Source organism: Leucopleurus acutus (assembly GCF_964270905.1).
Source record: "Leucopleurus acutus genome assembly, chromosome: 1".
In the NCBI taxonomy this organism is placed as follows: Eukaryota; Metazoa; Chordata; class Mammalia; order Artiodactyla; family Delphinidae; genus Leucopleurus; species Leucopleurus acutus.
In genome coordinates this window covers 127,477,726-127,497,932 of record NC_139142.1, presented here as the reverse complement: position 1 = coordinate 127,497,932, position 20,207 = coordinate 127,477,726, and the positions used below count along the sequence as shown (strand labels likewise).

The following is a 20,207-nucleotide window of genomic DNA, read 5'->3' as shown; positions in this document are numbered from 1 at the left end:
GAGTTTTGTTAAGACTGCACAGTGTTAAAATGTTGTATGAATTTATAAACCAAGTGATTTGGTAATCATTTCATAATATATATAAATATCAAATCATTATGTTGTAAAAGTGAAACTAATATAATGGTATATGTCAATTATACCTCAAAAGGAAGGAAGGAAAGAAGGAAGGAAGGAAGGACGGAAGGAAGGAAGGAAGGGCAGGAAGAAGTAAGGGGGGAAGAAAGGAACATTTGGTGAGGGAGGGTTATTGGAAAAGATGAAACAGTCACATACAAGTTTGGTAGGAAAACAACAGGACAACGAATCACCATCAGCCTTTGTCACTCTGTGGTTGAAAGAGCCAGTGTGGTCCTGGAGGAATAAGTTCTGGGCTGCAGGATCATTAGATCATTGCTCTTAGATGTCAAGTAGCCACAACTTTTTGTAGAATACAGGTTCTGTTTTGGGTTTTATAACTAAAGAAGAGCAACCAACTGGAGGGAGGGCTCAGCATCAAGTAATGGATATTATTTAAGGGCATATGAAGAAAGGTTTCAGAAACAAACGTATTTAAGGAACAAGAGATTAAGAATGTGAAGACTTCTTATCAGGAAGGTAATAACCAGCTCTTGTGTCCCTTCACAAAAGAATGAGAAAGGAAGTCTGAACCTGAAATATGAGAAGTTGCACATAAGTCATTTCCTGATAGTGATGAATTAATTCTAAATAGCTCCCTTGGGACCCATTTGTGGAGTCCTTCAGAGAAATACAATTTACAAACAATGGATATTTAATACATATAGAATGATTTTGGTTTACTCCTCCCTGAAGGAGGAGTAAATCTCCCTGAAGAGAAATTACCTAGATGATCTTTTAACATCCACTCCAGTCCCTGATTCTAAGATATATTGATTTAGCTCTACCTGATAGACAGTAAGGAGAAGTAGGACTTGACATCTCAAGGGGAGCACAGGGGCTGCATATCACACGCACAGGGCTGTCTTTGACATTAATCACAGACTCCAGACCCTGTACTGAGAGCTAAATAAAGTTGCAGCAGGAACATGTTCCCTTTTCCCTTTCCAAAAAGAAAAAAATCCCTTGGGTTCGTTTCACAGCCTACCAATTTCACCTAGGCTTGACATTATTTTTTTCTAGGATCCCTATCTGTTATAATAACTGTCAGAATACCGTATGCTAACACATATATATGGAATTTAAGAAAAAAAATGTCATGAAGAACCTAGGGGTAAGACAGGAATAAAGACACAGACCTACTAGAGAATGGACTTGAGGATATGGGGAGGGGGAAGGGTAAGCTGTGACAAAGCGACAGAGAGGCATGGACATATATACACTACTAAACGTAAGGTAGATAGCTAGTGGGAAGCAGCTGCATAGCACAGGGAGATCAGCTCGGTGCTTTGTGACCGCGTGGAGGGGTGGGATAGGGAGGGTGGGAGGGAGGGAGACGCAAGAGGGAAGAGATATGGGAACATATGTATATGTATAACTGATTCACTTTGTTATAAAGCAGAAACTAACACACCATTGTAAAGCAATTATACTCTAATAAAGATGTAAAAAAAACACAAAAACCACACTGTGTCTTTCTTTTTAATTTATAGCCAATTAAATGCACCTGGCACAACTTCCAAGCTAACTGGCATTTTGGTAGCATCTTCTGAAAAAAGGAGAAAAACACTCCTGACCCCTGAGATGACCTGATTTAGACAACCGGGGGTAAGAAGAGACACATCCAGACACTGGCCAGTCCTGAGCTATTACTACTTTCCACATAAGCTTCTTCCCTCTTTTATGGTCTGATGTTCATGCACTTGTGATAGTCTACAGGGGGCGTAAAAGCTTTAAATGGCCTGAGTGGACCTGGGGAGGCTTCTGTCCTGTCAAACTTCATTGTGATTAATACTCTCCTCTTCTACCCTAGATGTTGAAATTGCTTTTTTGTTCTTTTCTAGAGAGGATAACTGATGCTGTGCACTGCAAGAAAGGAGCAGATGGAGAAATGAACAAGGTAAGTTACCCTAGTCAGAAATTGTTACTCAGAGGATTTCAGCCCAACTTGACATCACTGCTTCTTAATTTTTAAATACATTCATACAGCCCGAAAATCAATGAGGAAGACAGGTAATTGCCTGCTAGTATCTTTCCTTGCCTGCTTCATCCCAGCTGCATTCACAGCACCAGGGAAGCAGATCTGGGATATTCTAATGTTATCATGGTCTGATTGCTAGGGAATTGGTCATCCACTCTGGTTTCCTTCTTCTCTGTGCCCACTGTAATTTTTTTCCTTAAAAAAATGAGAGAACTGTTGTTTATGGTGTTACTGATAGAATTTCCAGCATGATTCCGTGCTCTAACCTTTAAGAACTGCCATACTTTCCCCCTTCTTAGACACAGAAAGAGCCAACCTGTCTCAATTTTTCAGGTCTCCCTATCTAGAAATCTTTTTTTGGACCCATCACCCTTTCATATTCTTCTCACTAAACCTAACCTCTTTTCTCTGAAATTCACTTGTACTGTCTGTACTGAACAGTTAATACTTAGTTGTTCTCCAGATGCCTGATCTAGATTTCCTTATCTAGAAAACAATCTCTAAGATTCCTTTACATGCCAACAGGCAACAATATGCTAGTCTATCCTGTTTTATTCTGTTTCCTTGGGTGTTGTGTTTCCCAAGTCCACCATCCATATGCATGCCATCAACAGACCGTCAAGGTCTCTTCCACCTTCTTGTCAGGATCCAGCACCTACCTTCTCCAGGTAGGTAAAAAAAATCACAAAACCATGTAGGGGAGGGAGGGTATTACAAAGCCATGGATCTAGTCTTCACTGTGCCCCCAGAAGTCTTCATTCATTTCTCATTCATATTCTCCCAATAGTTTCATCAAGCCTTCTCTTCTCTCATTAGCCCAAGACACCTGAGCCCCTTTCTGCAAATAATATCTCCTTCTACTTGACTCAGTACCTGTAGGTGGCCTTGAAGATCAATGGCAATTCAGAAGATCACATAAACATTGTGTTCCGGTTATTCAGTGCTACGAAACTAACTACTCCCAAACTTAGTGGTTTAAAATGGTAACATTTATTTTGCTTGTGAATCTATCATTTGGGCAAGGTTTGGTAGAGCATCTTACGTCTGCTCCATTTGGTATCAAATGTGGTGGTTCAAAACTTGAAAGACTGGAATTATCTGAAGGCTCACACAGTCACATGTCTAGTGGTTGATGTCAGCTGTCAGCTGATGCCTCAGCTGGTGGGTTGGCCAACACATCTACAAATGGTCTCTGTGTGGCTTGGCTGAGTTCCAAGGGTGAGCACCGTACAGCCTTCAGAGCCTGCGTTCTTAAACCCTGCATCATGCTACCTCTCGGCCATAGCACTGCTTTGGTTCTGAACTCAATAGCACACAAATTACAACATCTTTAATAGGCATTAACTTGGCCCATGTTGGTTACCTTTAGGAATAGGGAGCTCATTACCACATCAGGTAGCTTGTTCTAAATATTTTTGGTGTTCCAGTGGTTGGGGAGTCCTTTCTTATATGAAGTTGGAGTCCTTTTTTCCCGTAACTTCTGTTCATTAGTTCCTGGCTTACTCTTGGGACCTCAGAGAAGAAGCCTGTTTTATACACCAGGCACTCCATTAAGTAGAGGGAGCAAAAGGTCCTCCCTGAGTTCTTTTCTGCTGGATGTTTGTCCCTTCGCCTTTGATCCCTAGGGCTCCTCAGATTCCCAGTGAGTGTCACCTGGATAAGCTCTAGGTTGTTAGCACCCCTTTTAAGCACGGAGCCCAGGAATGGACACAGTCCTCCCTTATTTTTTTTAAGCTTTTAGAAATGTTTATTATTTAAGACCAAAAATCCTGTGTAGGCTCCTTATAGAGAATATGAGGAATATATAAAAATATAAAGAAAAAACCCAATCACAATGCCTTTACCTATGAACAGACATTATAAACATTTTGGCTTATTTCTCCCCAGTAACTTTAAAAATATTTATTTATTTATTAAAGTATGATTGACCTAAAACACGATTCACTATTTTCATACATTACAAAATGATCACCACAAGTCTAGTTACCATCTGTCACCATACAAACTTATTACAGTATTACTGTGTTCCCCATGCTGTACTTTTCATCCCTGTGACTCATTTTGTAACTGGAAGTTTGTACCTCTTAATTTCCCTCACCTATTTCACTCATCCCTCCACCGCCCTCCCATTTGGCAACCACCTGTTTGTTCTCTATATCTGTGAGTCTGTTTCTATTTGTTATATTTGTTTATGTATTTTGATTTTAGATTCTCTGACTTATTTTACCTAGCATAATACCCTCGAGGTCCATCCATATTGTCACAAATGGCAAGATTTCATTCTTTTTATGGTTGAGTAGTATTCCATTGTATATACATACCACATCTTCTTTATCCATTGCTCTATTGATGGACTCTTAGGTTGCTTCCATATCTTGGCTATTGTAAATAATGCTGCAGTGAACATAGGGATACATATAACTTTTCAAATTAGTGTTTCTGTTTTCTTCGGATAAATACCCAGGAATGGAATTGCTGGATCATGTGGTAGTTTTATTTTTAATTTGGGGGGAAACCTCCATCCTGTTTTCTATAGTGGCTGCACCAATTTACATTCCCACCAACAGTGCATGAAAGTTCCCTTTTCTCCACATCCCTGCCAACACTTGTTATTTGTTGTCTTTTTGATGATAGCCATTCTAACAGGTGTGTGGTGACACCTCATTGTGGTTTTGATTTGCATTTCTTTGATGATTAGTGTTGTTGAGCATCTCTTCATGTGCCTGCTGACCGTCTGTATGTCTTCTTTGAAAAAATGTCTGTTCAGGTCCTATACACATTTGTTTCTTTGATGTTGAGTTATATGAGTTCTTTGCATATTTGGGATATTAACCCCTTATCAGATATATCGTTTGCAAATGTCTTCTGTTTTGTAGGCAGTCCTCCCTTATTTGTGCATCACATTATGACATGGTAATTAATCATGTACCTTCTGCTCCTTGCTTGTATTGCTGTCTAGCGGAGCACTTAACCACAGGATGTAATTCAACTGTTCACATATTAATGCCTGGTTTTCCCAATTTTGTAAGATGCTTACGATTGTGTAATCAACTTATTTGCCTTTTAACAGCATCTAGTATACTGGACGTAATTAAATAACCAGATCCTACATGTTATTTCCAGTTATGACACTTGGTGTCTGTGTAAATGAACATGTTACTTCTCAGCCTAAGCTTGCTCATTTCTTAAAAAATAATACCTGCCAGACTTGTTTCATAGGATTGTTCAGTGAAGGTTCAAATGGGATAACCTTAATGAAGGCACTATTTAAACAACAAAGGACAATAATAGATGCAGGATATTATTGCCTTTGGTATAAACTCAAAAGGAAAGCCCCAATTCAGGGTGAATAAATTGAAACAAAGGGACTCATGAACTTAACCACTAATGCACTGCCTGGCAATAAAAATGGGGCGAAAACACATCTATGACAGATATTAGAAATAGCTACTATTTCATTCCAAACATGAGATCAAAATTTTGGGGCGAGAGGGGAAGTGAGAAACTGACGAGAACTTCAAGGTGTTTTGCGTATTTGTGATTACTCTTGAAAGATAGGTTGTTGCATAGATGGCAAGATTTTAGTGCTTTTGGTAGTAAAGCAACACTAGAAAAGAGGAGGGGGTAAATACCGTTGTTATCAGGTTCCTTGCATGGCAGGAGTGGGAGAAAGAATTTCAGTGGAAAAGGAAGAAAGACATTTGAAAGGCAGAACTCCTATAAAAGATTGATTGGTGAGTGAGGTACCCCCAGTCATTCCCAGTCACCCAGGCCATACATTCTGGAATCTTTTGGTATTCCTTCCTCTTCTCTCTCTTGGCTACCCATAGTCAATCATTCCCAAATCTTCGGAGTCGTCTTCTGTGGCCCCTGACCAGGGTCTCCACTTCCAGTGTCTCCCCACTCAGTGACCATGCCAGATGAAGCACAACATACATACTCTCCCACCCCCGTTGCTCAGGAATTGCCAGCATACCGAATTGCCCCTTAACCTGGTACTCAGGGCCTTGCCTCACAATCCCCAGCTACTTTCTGCCCAGGGTTCTTCAGCATAAGTCTCTGCATCAGCCAGTCACTTTGAGTCCTTTGAGCTCATGACACTCATTTCCACCTCTGCACACCTGCTCATGCTATACCTACCAGCAGAATATCTTTTCTGCATGTTTCCCAATCAAAACCGATCTATTCTTAACCGTGAGCTAAAATGCTACCTTTCCCCTAGGGCTTTCTCTGGCAACTGAAGCCCTCAAGAGTTCTCTTCTGCTTATTGTGCCATGTCTTTACAATGTCATTTCATTTCACCTTGCCTCGTGGCACCCCACCAAGGCTGTAATGTTCACCAGGGCTCTCATGCTTCTTTGTATTCCGTGCTCAAACAATACTTACGAAAAAAATTAAAATATCTATAAACAAGCAGGAAAAAATCCTGCGTAAAATGCTTTTTCAAGAGAAGAAGTTAATTTGAGGGTAAGATGTAAAAAGTGGGCGGTGTAATTTCTAAGACACACCACTTGGGACTGCTGGGAAGTTCCCAACTGAGCCATGAACCCTATGACAGGCTGATTAATGGACACAATGAAATGCTGGAGATGAGGAGAGAGGATAATGAGTCCACAGATTTTATTTCATTTGAGCCTTCTCAAATCCCCTTTGCATATACTACCTCCTTTAAAGTGAAAGCCAAGATGTTCTGAGCACAGAACAGAGTGCAAAACAGGCACTCAAAATATTTGTTCAGTGAGTATGTAAAAACTGAGCCCTTTCAGAAAAGCAGTTAGCGAAGGTTAGGGATTACTTAGCAAAATGCTGGCAAATGCATGCACCCTGGAGCCAGGGATCACCTGGGAACCTTCTAATTATCGCAAGAGGTCTGTGATTCCCTGTGCACATCAACATTATCCAAAGAAGGAAAAAATTAACATGTCTTGTATCTACCTTTCTGTTTCAGTATTTTCAGAATTGATGGATACTAAAAGAACAGTTTCTATCCTATAAAGCTCCTGAAAAAATTTTAAAGTCGAAAGGAGCTCCTTGGGAAACGTTGTCATAGACTTTGGAATAAAGGCTGTATGAAACGTTAACTATCTTTACTCATCTGTTTAGGGTAATGTGAGTAAAGGAATACAAATACCAGATACCATCTGTTTGGTGTGTGCTTTGTGCCAACTTCCGTGCTAAGTGCTTTACCTGTATTACTTCATCATTATCCCATTAACTTATGATCACTCTGAAGGGGAAGTATTATTATCTCCATTTTATGGATGAGGAAATTGAGGCTGGGAAAGGCCAAGCAATTTTCCCAATGTTACATAGTAAAAATAAAGGAGACAGAACCAGGATTTGATCCCAGGTCTTAGTCAGAGGACTGTGCTCCTAACCATGATGTATTGGACAGAGCAAAAGGTCATCAGAACCAACCAATGCCCCCAAGAATTCATGGAAGTTTTCAGGGAGGACATTGGGTTTTCCACAGGAAGTGAGATGGGGCACCATTTTTCCTATCTGCGTGCTGAGAGTAAAGGCTGTCTGGGAATGTTGAAGGACTTGGAGAGCCCAGGCAGCAACCATCTGTTACCATCCACCCAGTATAAAAGGCCTCCCTGCAGACCAGATACAGTCTGAGGAGAAAAGACTGAGGTTGAAGCTCAGTTGGAAGCCTCCTTGTAGAACCTACTCTTTGTGCCAGGACAAGTGGCTTCTCTGCTGACAACACATGTGATCACTCTAGTTCAGAAAAGTACCCAACACTTGTACTTTTTCTCTAAAGCTTCCCATGACCTAGAGAAAAATTATTTTCAGCCCCATTTCCCTTCCTTTCTCAGAGATCAAAGAGACATGTTGGTGATTAAGTGCAACTTTTTAGTTTATGCAAAACTTTTTTTATGGATTTCTGTTTGCTTGATTTCTAGCTCCCTTTGCAGAGACAACTTCCACTAGATGACCAAGTGCTCACCGGGGAAAACTAGACCTGAAGGCAGAGTTAAACCTTTTCCTCTCTTGTTCTCTTTTGCTCGTTTTCTTTCCTCATAGTGTCTCCCAATCTTGTAGTCATCAGCAGAAATCACACTCCTCCCCCTAATGCTGACAAAACCTGCCTACTCCGGGGAGTCAGTGGGCTGAGAGAAGGTGGGGTGGGCCTTTTCTACACTTACAAACCACACCCACGAGCCATGTGGATTTCTTGTGGAGCTGGCCAAAATTGAGGGCACTTATTTAGCATTCAACCTATTCACAACACCAAGACTCAAGAAGTCAACCAATTCCACCTCTTCCTCTCCACCCCAAGTGCCCCGTTAGTACGTTTTACTGAAAAAGAGCCAAAGAACTAACCCAGGTGGCCATTCTAAACTGCTCCAGTATCTCCAAAGCACACCTGGCTAGTGTTTCTTTACTATTGTTCTTTTAAAAATGTATCTAGGAAGCCAATATCCTCCTTTAATCCAGTAATGTCAGTTTGGGTCATGTTTGCTGTGTGCCATGTGGGCAGCAACAACGTGACCCAGGACATGAACCATGTATGACTATTTACCTTATGTTGCTGCAGGTCTTCTTGGAAATAGGTAAGGAATATATTTTGAATGAAAAGTATTCTTCAGTAGATAATTTGTCATTAAATGATGTAAATATTCATAAAACGGAAGTCAGCATTAAAAGGGCATATCTGTGGCAACATTTATATTTTAAATAAACTGAGTTGTATTATGTGTAGGTGGGTGAGTGTATATGTATACACCCACCCACCCACATATATATATAGATATAGATATGTTATAAATAATCTCATTTAGTCCCAATAATAACCTAAGGGGGAGGAAAACTGCTGTTTTCATCTAAAGAAAACTTAGATCAAAGAAATTAAGTAATTTGCCTGAGGACTGTAGCTAGTGAGAAGATCATTTTGAACCTGAAATTAACATTTCCGTCCAAAGTCCATGTTCCTTCACTTACATAAACAGCCCTCAAGTGTACCTGAGCCAAATAAGTCATTTGTCCAGATTTGTACTTCAGAAGCCTCTCTTTCAAAAAATCAAATTGTGGGAAATGAAGATCTCCAAATCTACAAATACCTCTCACTGGGAATTGGCATTCACTTTTCTTCATCCATTCCTCCCTGTTCATGTACAATGAAAAATTCTAAGTGCCATGCACAGTGCCTGGTGTCATAGGGATGCAAAAAAACAGACACAGGGCCTCCAAAGTTCACAGACCAGTAGGAGAGGTAGGAGCTGGGAACTGGTAAGAATCACAAGAACAGTATGAAGTGATTCCCTGTCGTTTTATGTTATACTCCTGTTATTCGTGGATGGTTTAAGTATTTATGCCTAGGGAAAGTGTGCATGGGGATGTGGTTTCATAATTCAGCCTTACTAACTAGGTGATGGAAATTTTGACATTTAAGTCTCCCCAAATTCTTGAATTACTTGATTAATACCCAAAATTATTGAGCCACCTGACAATACTATTAAGTCCAAGATGTATTAATATATCATGAGTGTATAACAGATTGGCCTCATAAGGAACTTGACTACGATAATATAAGATCAAGATTTATCTTCTGATATTGCCAGAAATAAAACTGTTTTCACCCTATTGCCTCAACCAATTTTACCAGGGGGTAGGATGGGAAAAGGAAAGGACCACAATCTTGCATGTAGGACTTAGATTTCTAATAGCCAGGGCCCCTGTAAACAGGCGATATTGGACAGTAGCCCTCACAATCTCTCCATTTGCGCTTTTGTGGTGAGAATATTTTGTCTTTGTAGAATGTGGTTAAGGACACCTTCAGGGCAGAGTCACAAACTGGTGGTCCATGGCTAAAGACAGCCTATGAGTAGGATTGACTCAAAGATGTGTTTTGTTTGGCCCACATGGTGATTTTTTATAATTTTAGAAATTGTTACCAGTATTTAAAAATAGAAAAATTGTGCTTCCCTGGTGGCGCAGTGGTTAAGAATCTGCCTGCCAATGCAGGAGACACAGGTTCGAGCCCTAGTCCGGGAAGATCCCACATGCTGTGGAGCAACTAAGCCCGTGCGCCACAACTACTGAGCCTGTGCTCTAGAGCCCATGAGTCACAACTACTGAAGCCCGTGCGTCTAGAGCCCATGCTCCACAACAAGAGAAGCCGCTGCAATGAGAAGCCCGCGCACTGCAGCGAAGAGTAGCCCCTGCTTGCCACAACTAGAGAAAGCCCGCGCGCAGCAGCAAAGACCCAACATAGCCAAAAAAACCCCATAAATTTGCTAAAAAAATAGAAAAATTACACATAGAACTCTGGATTACTGACCATTCTTGAAAAACTGGAATATCTGATAAAGCCTTACCCCATTCCCACTTAGCCACAGTGGAGACGGTCTGGGTGGCAGCTGCCCCCCCAGGACATGGCATACACTGTCCACTTCCTCCCTAACTCCACCATGCCCATGTCACTCAGATATCTTACCTGACTGGTCTCAATAAGCTTTGGGGCTATTGAGTACCATCTTAAGTCCTAGAAAGAGAAACACATTGAGATTTTGGGGCCAGTGACTTCCTGGCCCCACAGATACCATGGGGATAACCTACCTGGGCTGAGACACAGGACAGCTCCCACTTTCTGGAGGAAGGATTGTTGGCTACCTTCAAGTGAAGGAATGACTATGGGCAAAGCTTTATCTAGGGAGGTAGTAACAGGGAGACCGAAAACACAGTCCTGTTCTTGAGAAGAAAGTCATTTTGGGGCCTGCCACAGGCTCTCCTCTCCCTGTAAGCGTTGTGTCTTTTGTAATTGGAGAAGAAGAACAAATCCCAGCCTGTCAGTACACTGGTCTCTGCAAACCTTGTCCCTCCGGCTCGTTCTGTAGGTACGTGTTACCAGAAGTCCCACCTCCTACTCTATCTGTCTGTATATACCTATTTAGTTTATGTAACTGTGTCCATTGGAACATGTAATGATAGTAGTAACAACAAGAACAACAATAACAAATACTACTTATTGAGTATAATAGCATACATTAGCCCATTAATCCTCACAAAGACCCTATGAGTCAGGTCCTCTTAACTGTCTCCACTTTACATATCAGGAAACAAAGCTTAGGGAGGTTAAGAGGTCAAGAGAATTCCTCACATACACACAGGCAGTATGTGATAAAGCCCAGGTTTGATTGCACATAATTTTGGCCGCTGGGTGGATGAATGAGCAAACATTTACAGCATGTATACTGTGGGCCAAGCATGCTCACTTCTGTTACTTCCATTATTCCTCCCAACACTTAATCCTCATTTAAAAAGTGAAAGACTGGATGACTTAGCAAAAAATCCTATAGCTAATAAGTGGCAGAATCTGAGTCGGGAGCCAGGTTCTCTGATTCCCAGCCCTGTGTTTCTCCTGAGACAACTTCTGCTACCTTGGTGGGGCTGCTTGGTTTGTTTATTAGGACAGAATGCCTCTTCAGGCACGGCTTTCCAGTCAGTTAATTTTCCAACTGGAAAATAAAACTTTCTCAGTCATAACAAAAATGGTCACAAAGAACCAAGACTGAAATCTGGACATTCCAGTTAAAAATAAAGTATTGGGTGGCATGTAGCCTGAGATAATATCAGAATGTGATCAGTGACCTCTCAAGAACCAGCTGTACTTCAAAAGAGATGATATTAAGGCAGGTTCATCAAAAGAGAGGAATCTGAGATTTGAGAAACAGGTGAATGGGCAAATGGCCAATTTTATAGGTCTCCAAATAGAAAAGAGTACCAAGAACCAACACAGACCTCAGAAATGAGAGATGACTAAACTCCACTATTTCCACTAGGCTGAAAAGAATAGTGCTCTCCTTTTCTGATCTACACCAGGCATTCACTCCTCCCTCAGCTCATCCCAAATAATGTTAGCTTGGACAAGAGCTTGACCATGATCCCAGGGCCAGAATAAGAAACTAATTATTGATTAAGGTGTGTGTGTTCATATCAGGATAACCATGGGGCTGAGTGTGCTGGGTGTGGATGGGGGGTTGCTGAGGACAATTCTCTCTTTATTCAGAGTGGCCCAACAAAGTCAAGTATACCTCGGGTCACCCTCAATCTGGAAGATCACTGAAGATGGAGGAGTTTTGGGCACTGATTTGTTTCTTAGGTTCATTCCAGGGCTTGCAGTTCCCAAAGTGTGTTCCGCAGTTTATCAGTTCTGTGAGGTGCTCCTCAAAAAAAGTGGTTTGTGGTCAAGTAACTCTGGGGACAACTGTATGTTCTAGTCCCCTCTTAGAAATTTACAGTGAAGATTAAAGGCTCTGATAACTCCTACAGTTAAGAAAACTACTTAGGGCTTCCCTGGTGGCGCAGTGGTTGAGAGTCCGCCTGCCGATGCAGGGGACACGGGTTCGTGCCTCGGTCCGGGAAGATCCCACATGCCATGGAGTGGCTGGGCCCATGAGCCATGGCCACTGAGGCTGCACGTCCGGAGCCTGTGCTCCGCAATGGGAGAGGCCACAACAGTGAGAGGCCCGCGTACCGCAAAAAAAAAAAAAAAAAAAATAGAAAAGAAAAGTACTTAGTTTGGTTTAACCCAGTGTTTCCAAAGCATATCTGGGAAGGACGGCATATTTTCTTTCATGTAGTTCTTGTTTGCATTTCACAGAACTGGTGTTCTTCAGAACACAGTTTGAGCATCTCCCTAAATCACTTGGAAGGGATAAATTCTGCTGAGTGAGCTCTTTTGTGGGAGCAGAGAGGTGAAGAAAATATACATGAACATTAAAAAATTTTCAGTTACAAAGGGTATATGATAAAATATAAGAATTCGTGGGACTTCCCTGGTGGTCTAGTGGGTAAGACTCCATGCTCCCAATGCAGGGTGCCTGGGTTTGATCCCTGGTCCGGGAACTAGATCCCACATGCATGCCGCAACTAAGAGTACACATGCCACAACTAAAAATCCCACATGCCGCAACTAAAGATCCTGCATGCTGCAACAAAGATCCCACGTGCTGCAACTAAGACACAGCACAGCCAAAATAAATAAATACGTAAATATTAAAAAAACAAGAATCTGTGTCCTTCCCACCCCAGATTTCATATTTTATCCTCAATAGGTGACTAATATCAATACTTTCTGGTGTATTCTGTTAAATGTGTGTATATGTGTGTGTGTTTATACAAATGGGAGTTTTTATACATACCATTTTCTGCCTGCTTTTTCACTTTAAAAGCTTAGCGAGTCTTTCTATATTAGCATTTAAAGGTTGACCCCATTATCTTTAATGGCTGCATAAGAGTCCGTTGCAGCAATGCACCCCAATTTCTTTAACCAATTACCTGTTGATAAAGGCATAGGTTTTTGTTTTGTTTTGTTTTTTTTCGGTACGCGGGCCTCTCACTGTGTGGCCTCTCCCGTTGCGGAGCACAGGCTCCGGACGCGCAGGCTCAGCGGCCATGGCTCACGGGCCCAGCCGCTCCGCGGCATGTGGGATCTTCCCGGACCGGGGCACGAACCCGTGTCCCCTGCATCGGCAGGCGGACTCTCAACCACTGTGCCACCAGGGAAGCTCGAGGCATAGGTTTTGAGGGGAGTTGTCCTGCTAAGAAAGTTTTACACAGAGTCTAAGCCATGTGGGCCAATTCTAGGACGAGAGGGACTAAGCCCTTGGGTCCTTTTTGGTCTTCGCTGACCATCCCAGACCTGTACCTTAGAGCATATCAGCCAATCTATCAAGATGGCTGAGGGGGGGCGGTGCATAATTTGCTGGCATATTTTCTTTTAAAGCATTTGCTTTGCTTTCCAGGGTCAGTGAACGTAGCAGTCCTACCTCAGACGTGAAATAAGGTGCCCACTAAATGCATGGAGTCACTGCTGGGCTCTTTCAGCATCTTGATATGTTGTATGGGTTGTCTCACTTCTGTGAGGCTTCCCTTCCTCAAAGGCCTCACTTTATGCCATATCTACATCACAAGGCTGATGAGTAAGGAGGAGCCAGCTTCTGCTGTCATCCCATGTTCTCCTTTCTTGTCAAGTAATGAAAACATGTTGCAGAAAACTTTGTCATTAAAGAAAAATTAAGCAACTCCACTTCTGGAAAGTAAAAGCAAAAATACTTCCCCTTTGAAAGTAATGAAAATAGCAAGTTTTCTGGGTCAAAATTAAAACTCAGGGATCACAAGCACAGTTTTGTTTGGCAGAATCAAATTTGGCTTTATGAGTCTGCAGCCCTTAGATCAGTGACTCAGAACAGACGTTTCTCCCCAGGTTCTTTGGCACTCTGAAATTTCCCAAGTTAGTCTGGCCCTTCATGTTCACTGATGATAAGGGGAAGCCCGCAGGAAAATCCTTCTTCAGCTGATACTGACTCAGGGTCTCAGGACTTGAAGAGGATCAGCCTCATTTAGAGAAAGCATGGGGTTTCCTAGTCACTCATGGTCACACATCCCATGTGGGAGAAAGGGAGCAGAGAGCTGTTCTCTAGAGTGAGTGCTCTTCACCACCACACCCACGTTCATCAGTCTTCTTTTTTGTCAGTTTTCCACCTCACAGTAATCATTTCTGGTTGGTGATATACCTGGACACCCTAGCAAAAGCAAATGCAAACCTGTTCTGGAAGAGCAACTCCACAGGTTCAGGCCGTACAGATTTCCCACACTGAATAATAAACCTTCCTGAAGAGCTTAAAATACATATTTACAAAACACTAAAGGAAATGATCCTTTGTGAATGAGACAGTGGATAAAATAAGCAAGATGATTAGCAACTCCAAAACTTGAGATGATGGAAATAAAATATCATAAAATACTGTAAATATGTTAGGCTTTAGTAAGTTAAACAGATTAAAAATAAACACATAAGGAGGGAAAAGAAAAGCAATTAAGTAAAAGAACCAAATAGAACTTCTAGAAATGAAAACATATTAATGAAACTGAAGACTTAATGAATGTATTAAACAGAAGACTAGATATAACTGAATAGGAAATTAGTGAATCAGAAGACAGATTTAAGAACTCTACAGAAAATTCATCATAGAGAGGTTGAGATAGATTTATGAAAGAATGGTTAAGAGACATATAGGAAAAAGTGAGAGGGTCAAGCATATATACAAATATAATAGGAATTCTAAAAGGAGAAAATAGTCTGGAGGAGAGGAAAGGTGATAAGCTGAGAATTTTCTAGAATTGGTGAAAATTGCAAATCTTTACATTGAAGATGAACAGTGAATCCTGAGCACTACAAAGATTCATTCCTAGTCATATTATAGTGAAGTTTCAGGAAAAAGAAGAAACTTGTAATAGTAGGCAGAGAAATGCAGGTTATTAAGGACAAAAATTAGACCAGTAACAGACTTGTCAATAGCAATAATAAAAACATTGGGATGACACCTGCAAAATGATAAACAAAACCAATCATCAACCTAAAGTTTATCAACTAATTTATCACTCACTGAACCTTGAGAATGAAATAAAGACATAGGCAAACAAAGACTGAGAAAGTTTATCCCTAGCACACCCTTCCTGAAAAATTTCCTTAAGAAAGTTTATTTTATTGCACAAAGAAAATTGCTCCTGAAAGAAAGTAATGAATGGATGCAGTAATGATTAGCAGGTAAACTGGTAAATGATAGTAAATTTAAATAAGTATTCACTCTTAAAAACACTAATATTAAGAATAATGAGAATAGAATATTAGATAACAATGGCATAAGATGGAGTGGTTGATTACAATGAGGCTTTTAAAAAGTTTTTGTGTTGTTCAGAAGCAAAGAGATATTCACTTTAAAGTTTGTGAATGCAATAATAACATTTTTAAATGTAAGGATAAGTACTTAAAGAATAGAAAGTGTAAGCAGAGGAGAAAAGGGAGAAACAAATCTGATCAACTCAATGGGAGAATATAAGAAAGGTCAAAGCAGAAACTACTAAGTGGAAAACAAAGAACCACATTAAAAATTAAAGAAAGGGCCATCACCACAGGTACAGAAGAGATTTTTTAAAGCTGTAAGCAAATACTATGAAAAATCATCTCACAATTACTGCTTTCACTATGTTAATTTTGAAAGTATTAACAATTTTGAAAAACTACATTTGAAAACAGAAATGAAGTGTACAGTTCCCTAGGAAAAAAATAAATTGCCAAAATGGAAGTAAGAGTAGAAAATCTAAATGAGACATAGCTTTAGGGAAACCTTCTCTCACACATCTCTCTCTCTTTTTCTCTCTCCTTCTCCCTTTTTCAGTTCACATGCTAAGTAATCTTTAAGAAACATAATCTTCATTTTATACAAAATGTTCCAGAAAACATAAAAAGAGGGAAAAATTCCAAAACATTTCATGAAGCTAATATAACTTTGGTAATAAAACTAGACAAGGGCAACATAATAAATGACATTATAGTTCAGATCCTTAATAAGACATTGCAAACTGAATGCTGCATGAGTAGGTGGGAATTAATCTCAGGAATGTAATGATGATTTAACCCAAAAATATTTATCAATGTAATTTTCTTTATCAACAGATAAGAAGCCCTTGTGCTTATTTTAATAGATGTAGAAAGGTATTTTTAAAAAATTCAACAATCTTTCCTAATGAGAGTTTTAGTAAATGAGGAACAGACAGGAGTTTCCTTTCTCAAATCAAGAACATCTACCAGGGCTTCCCTGGTGGCACAGTGGTTGAGAATCTGCCTGCCAATGCAGGGGACACAGGTTCGAGCCCTGGTCTGGGAAGATCCCACAAGCTGCCTAGCAACTGGACCTGTGAACCACAATTACTGAGCCTGCGCGTCTGGAGCCTGTGCTCCGCAACAAGAGAGGCTGCGATAGTGAGAGGCCCGCGCACCGCGGTGAAGAGTGGCCCCCACTTGCCACAAGTAGAGAAAGCCCTCGTACAGAAACGAAGACCCAATACAGCCATAAATAAATAAATAAATTGGGAGTATCATTCTCTGTTTAAAAAATATGTCTACCAAAAATTTACAGAAACTATCACATTTCATGGTAAAATACCAGAAGCAGATTTTTGAAAGTTGGAAATAGAACAAGAATGCTGCAATTATAGCTTCTAATAACATTGAACAAGAGGTTTTAACCACTATAATAAGATAGTAAGAAGAAATTAATAATTTAAGAACTAAAAAGAAAGAAAATAAAAACTCTCATATTCTCAGAAAAAAGTATTATCTGTGTCAGCACAGTCCAATAATGCAGTTTTCAGTGAGAGAGAAGTTCTACATCTGTGTCGTCCAATATGGTAGTCAGTAGTCATATATGGCTCTTGAGCACGTGAAGTGGAACTAGGAAGACTGAGGAACTAAATTTTTAATTTTATTTAAGATTAATTTTAAGTAGCCACATATGGCTAGTGGCACTCAAATTTGATGGCCTTGATCTATACAGAATAGCCAAGATAATCTATAAACTTACTTGAATTAATAAGAGAATTACCAAGTTTGCTGAATGTAAAATCAATATACAAAAATCAATATTGTTCTTAAACCCTAGTAATAACCAATTAGAAAATATAATTTTTAAAAGGTACTATTCACAATAGTGATAATAACCATAAAGTAGCTAAAAATATATCAAACAAATATTTCCCTGGCACTAGCAAAGGCATAAAGGCTTACCTATCCCAATGTCTAAAAGGCCAAATTAGAGCTAGTTTTTTAGCTTATGACTTAATTATTGTTGTTTTTAGTTGTAGTATACAGAGAATTTTTCATGGACCTGCTCTTTCCTTAGTGCTACGAGTAGCCCTTATTAGTCATTTATACCACAGTGTGAGTGAGCTTGAGATGCTTCCCTTAAGAGCAGTTTTCGAGAAGAGGGAGGCAAATGGCATCAGACTCTCAGTGTCTGGGGGAAAACTAATTTTACATATGAAAGACCAGTGAGTCCTGCATATACTCTGTCATCTTTTCAGTGCTCCCTTTGCTCCATGCCTTATCAACATGCAAAGCTTTTTACTAGAGAAAGTCAGGCAAAATGCACATTTTCTAATAAAGCAGAAACAATTACTTTGATTAGCCTTTGAGAAAAACCATGTAGATTTATTAAAAATTAAATTTTAAATTTACATGTATATTAAAAATTGTGTTTTTGCAGAAGTTTCTTGTTTACACATCCCCACAAGCCTCAACAAAATTGAAGATTATACTCACCATGAAAGATTTCATCAGGGTTTGTTTTAGAACAGTATAAATAGAAATCAAACCTTTCAGGAAATTATTGGCTTTAGCCAGATGATACAAAGTTTAACTTTTCAGCATACAGTATTAAGATATTATTTCTTTAGCTCCCACCTTGAATAGTAGGGGAAGACACAATACTATTTGCATGAGTAGAATAGTGAATGGCTAAAAGCCACTTTCCTTTACTTAACTCAGACAGGATGGGATCATGAAATAGGTTCTTGTTAAGAAATAAAGAGGGTTTTAACTTTTTTGGTTACAAAATACATAGATGTTTAGTTTACTTCCTCTTCTGTATTATTTGCAGAGCACTTAGAATTGTAACTGAATTTGCCTCACTTCTCTATACCACAGATCACCTTGAGGATGAAGTTAGGCCTGGGGCAGTAACCACTCTCCCCTTTGGGACCAAATTATCAAGTAACATGACCCCAGGGTTTCTGTCTCCCTGAGGGCAATTTTCCAGTAAAGAGTGAAGAGAATCAGAAGAATCTTGGACTTTTATTTTCTCTCTCTGTTCCTTCCAATGCCCTTCTCCCCCACACTACCCCTGCCTAACAAGTCACCATAGATGAGAGGTGAGGATGGTCAAGAGGGAATGTAGGAAATTGTCCGTAACACCTTGAAAATACTTGAACAAATCAGGTACAAAGAGGTTTTCAGAGACCAGAAAACGTATTGCCCTCTTTTATTTTACACTAGTTCCATTTTTTGAATTCACATTTGTTTCTCAGTGTTGGCTTAGTCTCCTAAAGTATTATGTATTTACCCAATGCAAAGAACTTTTTAAAAAATTAGGTATAATTAGCATATAACAATTTATTAGTTTCAGGTGTACGACATACTAATTCAATATTTGTTTATATAATGAAATGAGCACCACAATAAGTCTAGTTAACATCTATCACCACACATAGTTACACTTTTTTTTTTTTTTTTTTTTGCGGTACGCCGACCTCTCACTGTTGTGGCCTCTCCCATTGCGGAACACAGGCTCCGGACGCGCAGGCTCAGTGGCCATGGCTAACGGGCCCAGCCGCTCCGCGGCATGTGGGATCTTCCCAGACCGGGTCACGAACCCGTGTCCCCTGCATCGGCAGGCAGACCCTCAACAACTGCGCCACTAGGGAAGCCCAGTTACACATTTTTTTATCTTGTGATGAGAACTTTTAAGATACACTCTCTTAGCAATTTTCATATATGTAATATGGTATTATTAACTGTAGTCACCATGCTGTACATTACCAAAGAACTTTTAATGTACAAAGTTTATGGACAAAAATAACTTTTTGTTATTTTTTTATAACAAATCAGAGAATACTCACAATCATTATAAATGTGCCCAAGAACTCGGAGAGCATTTCTTTAGCTAAGCTGCTCTTCAAGACCAGTCTCTGCTTCAAGCTTTTTTTCTTTTGTTCCATCTCAGGCTGCATCTTGGGGCCTCTACAAGGACCACTCTTTTCACCAATACCTGCTTCTTCTGGTCCCTATTTCACTGGCACATGGAAGTTTTAACAACTGCTCACAGATTCCTGGAGATGCCTGATTAGATAATATGGCTGTACAAATCCAGTCCCAATTAGAGCCTGTGGCTTAATCCTCTTCTGGTGAAATTGTCATTCCCTGTTTGCTGCTGTTTATTTGAAATGGCGTATTAGAACCTGAAATCCTGAAAACAGTCTTTTTTGTACCTGATGGATTAATCATTACCTTTATTTTCAAGGTATTTTTTTTTCTCTGTTGGGTTTTTTTTCAAGAGATGAGAGAAGATATATTTTGGTTGCGTTAACAAACCACAGTAATGGGCTCCAGTCCAGGAGAGATTTACATGTTGCACAATTGCAAGCTTCTGATGTTTTTTTCCTATTCAGAATTGGTTGGTTGAGGTGTAGTTTGGAATTGTCAGATCAGGTATGTACACATCTAATGTAAACATTCTTTTCTGAAGGAGCTTTCATGCAAATT

General features: G+C 40.0%; 1 protein-coding gene and 1 long non-coding RNA gene across 2 annotated transcripts in view; one reads left to right on the top strand and one right to left on the bottom strand.

Moving 5' to 3' along the window:
• AQP9 (aquaporin 9) overlaps positions 1-19,918 on the bottom strand; it is a 35,309-nt gene extending 15,391 nt beyond the window's left edge. The window contains exon 1 of the mRNA XM_082853969.1: positions 19,565-19,918. Coding sequence (XP_082710095.1) covers positions 19,565-19,675 — 111 coding nt within the window. The 5' untranslated portion in view covers positions 19,676-19,918. The remainder of the gene's footprint in view (positions 1-19,564) is intronic.
• On the top strand, positions 1,632-17,222 carry LOC309971151. The gene is made up of 2 exons (XR_014326720.1): positions 1,632-12,403; positions 13,627-17,222. It is a non-coding gene; the product is annotated as an uncharacterized lncRNA (long non-coding RNA).
• Positions 19,919-20,207: the final 289 nt, after the last annotated feature.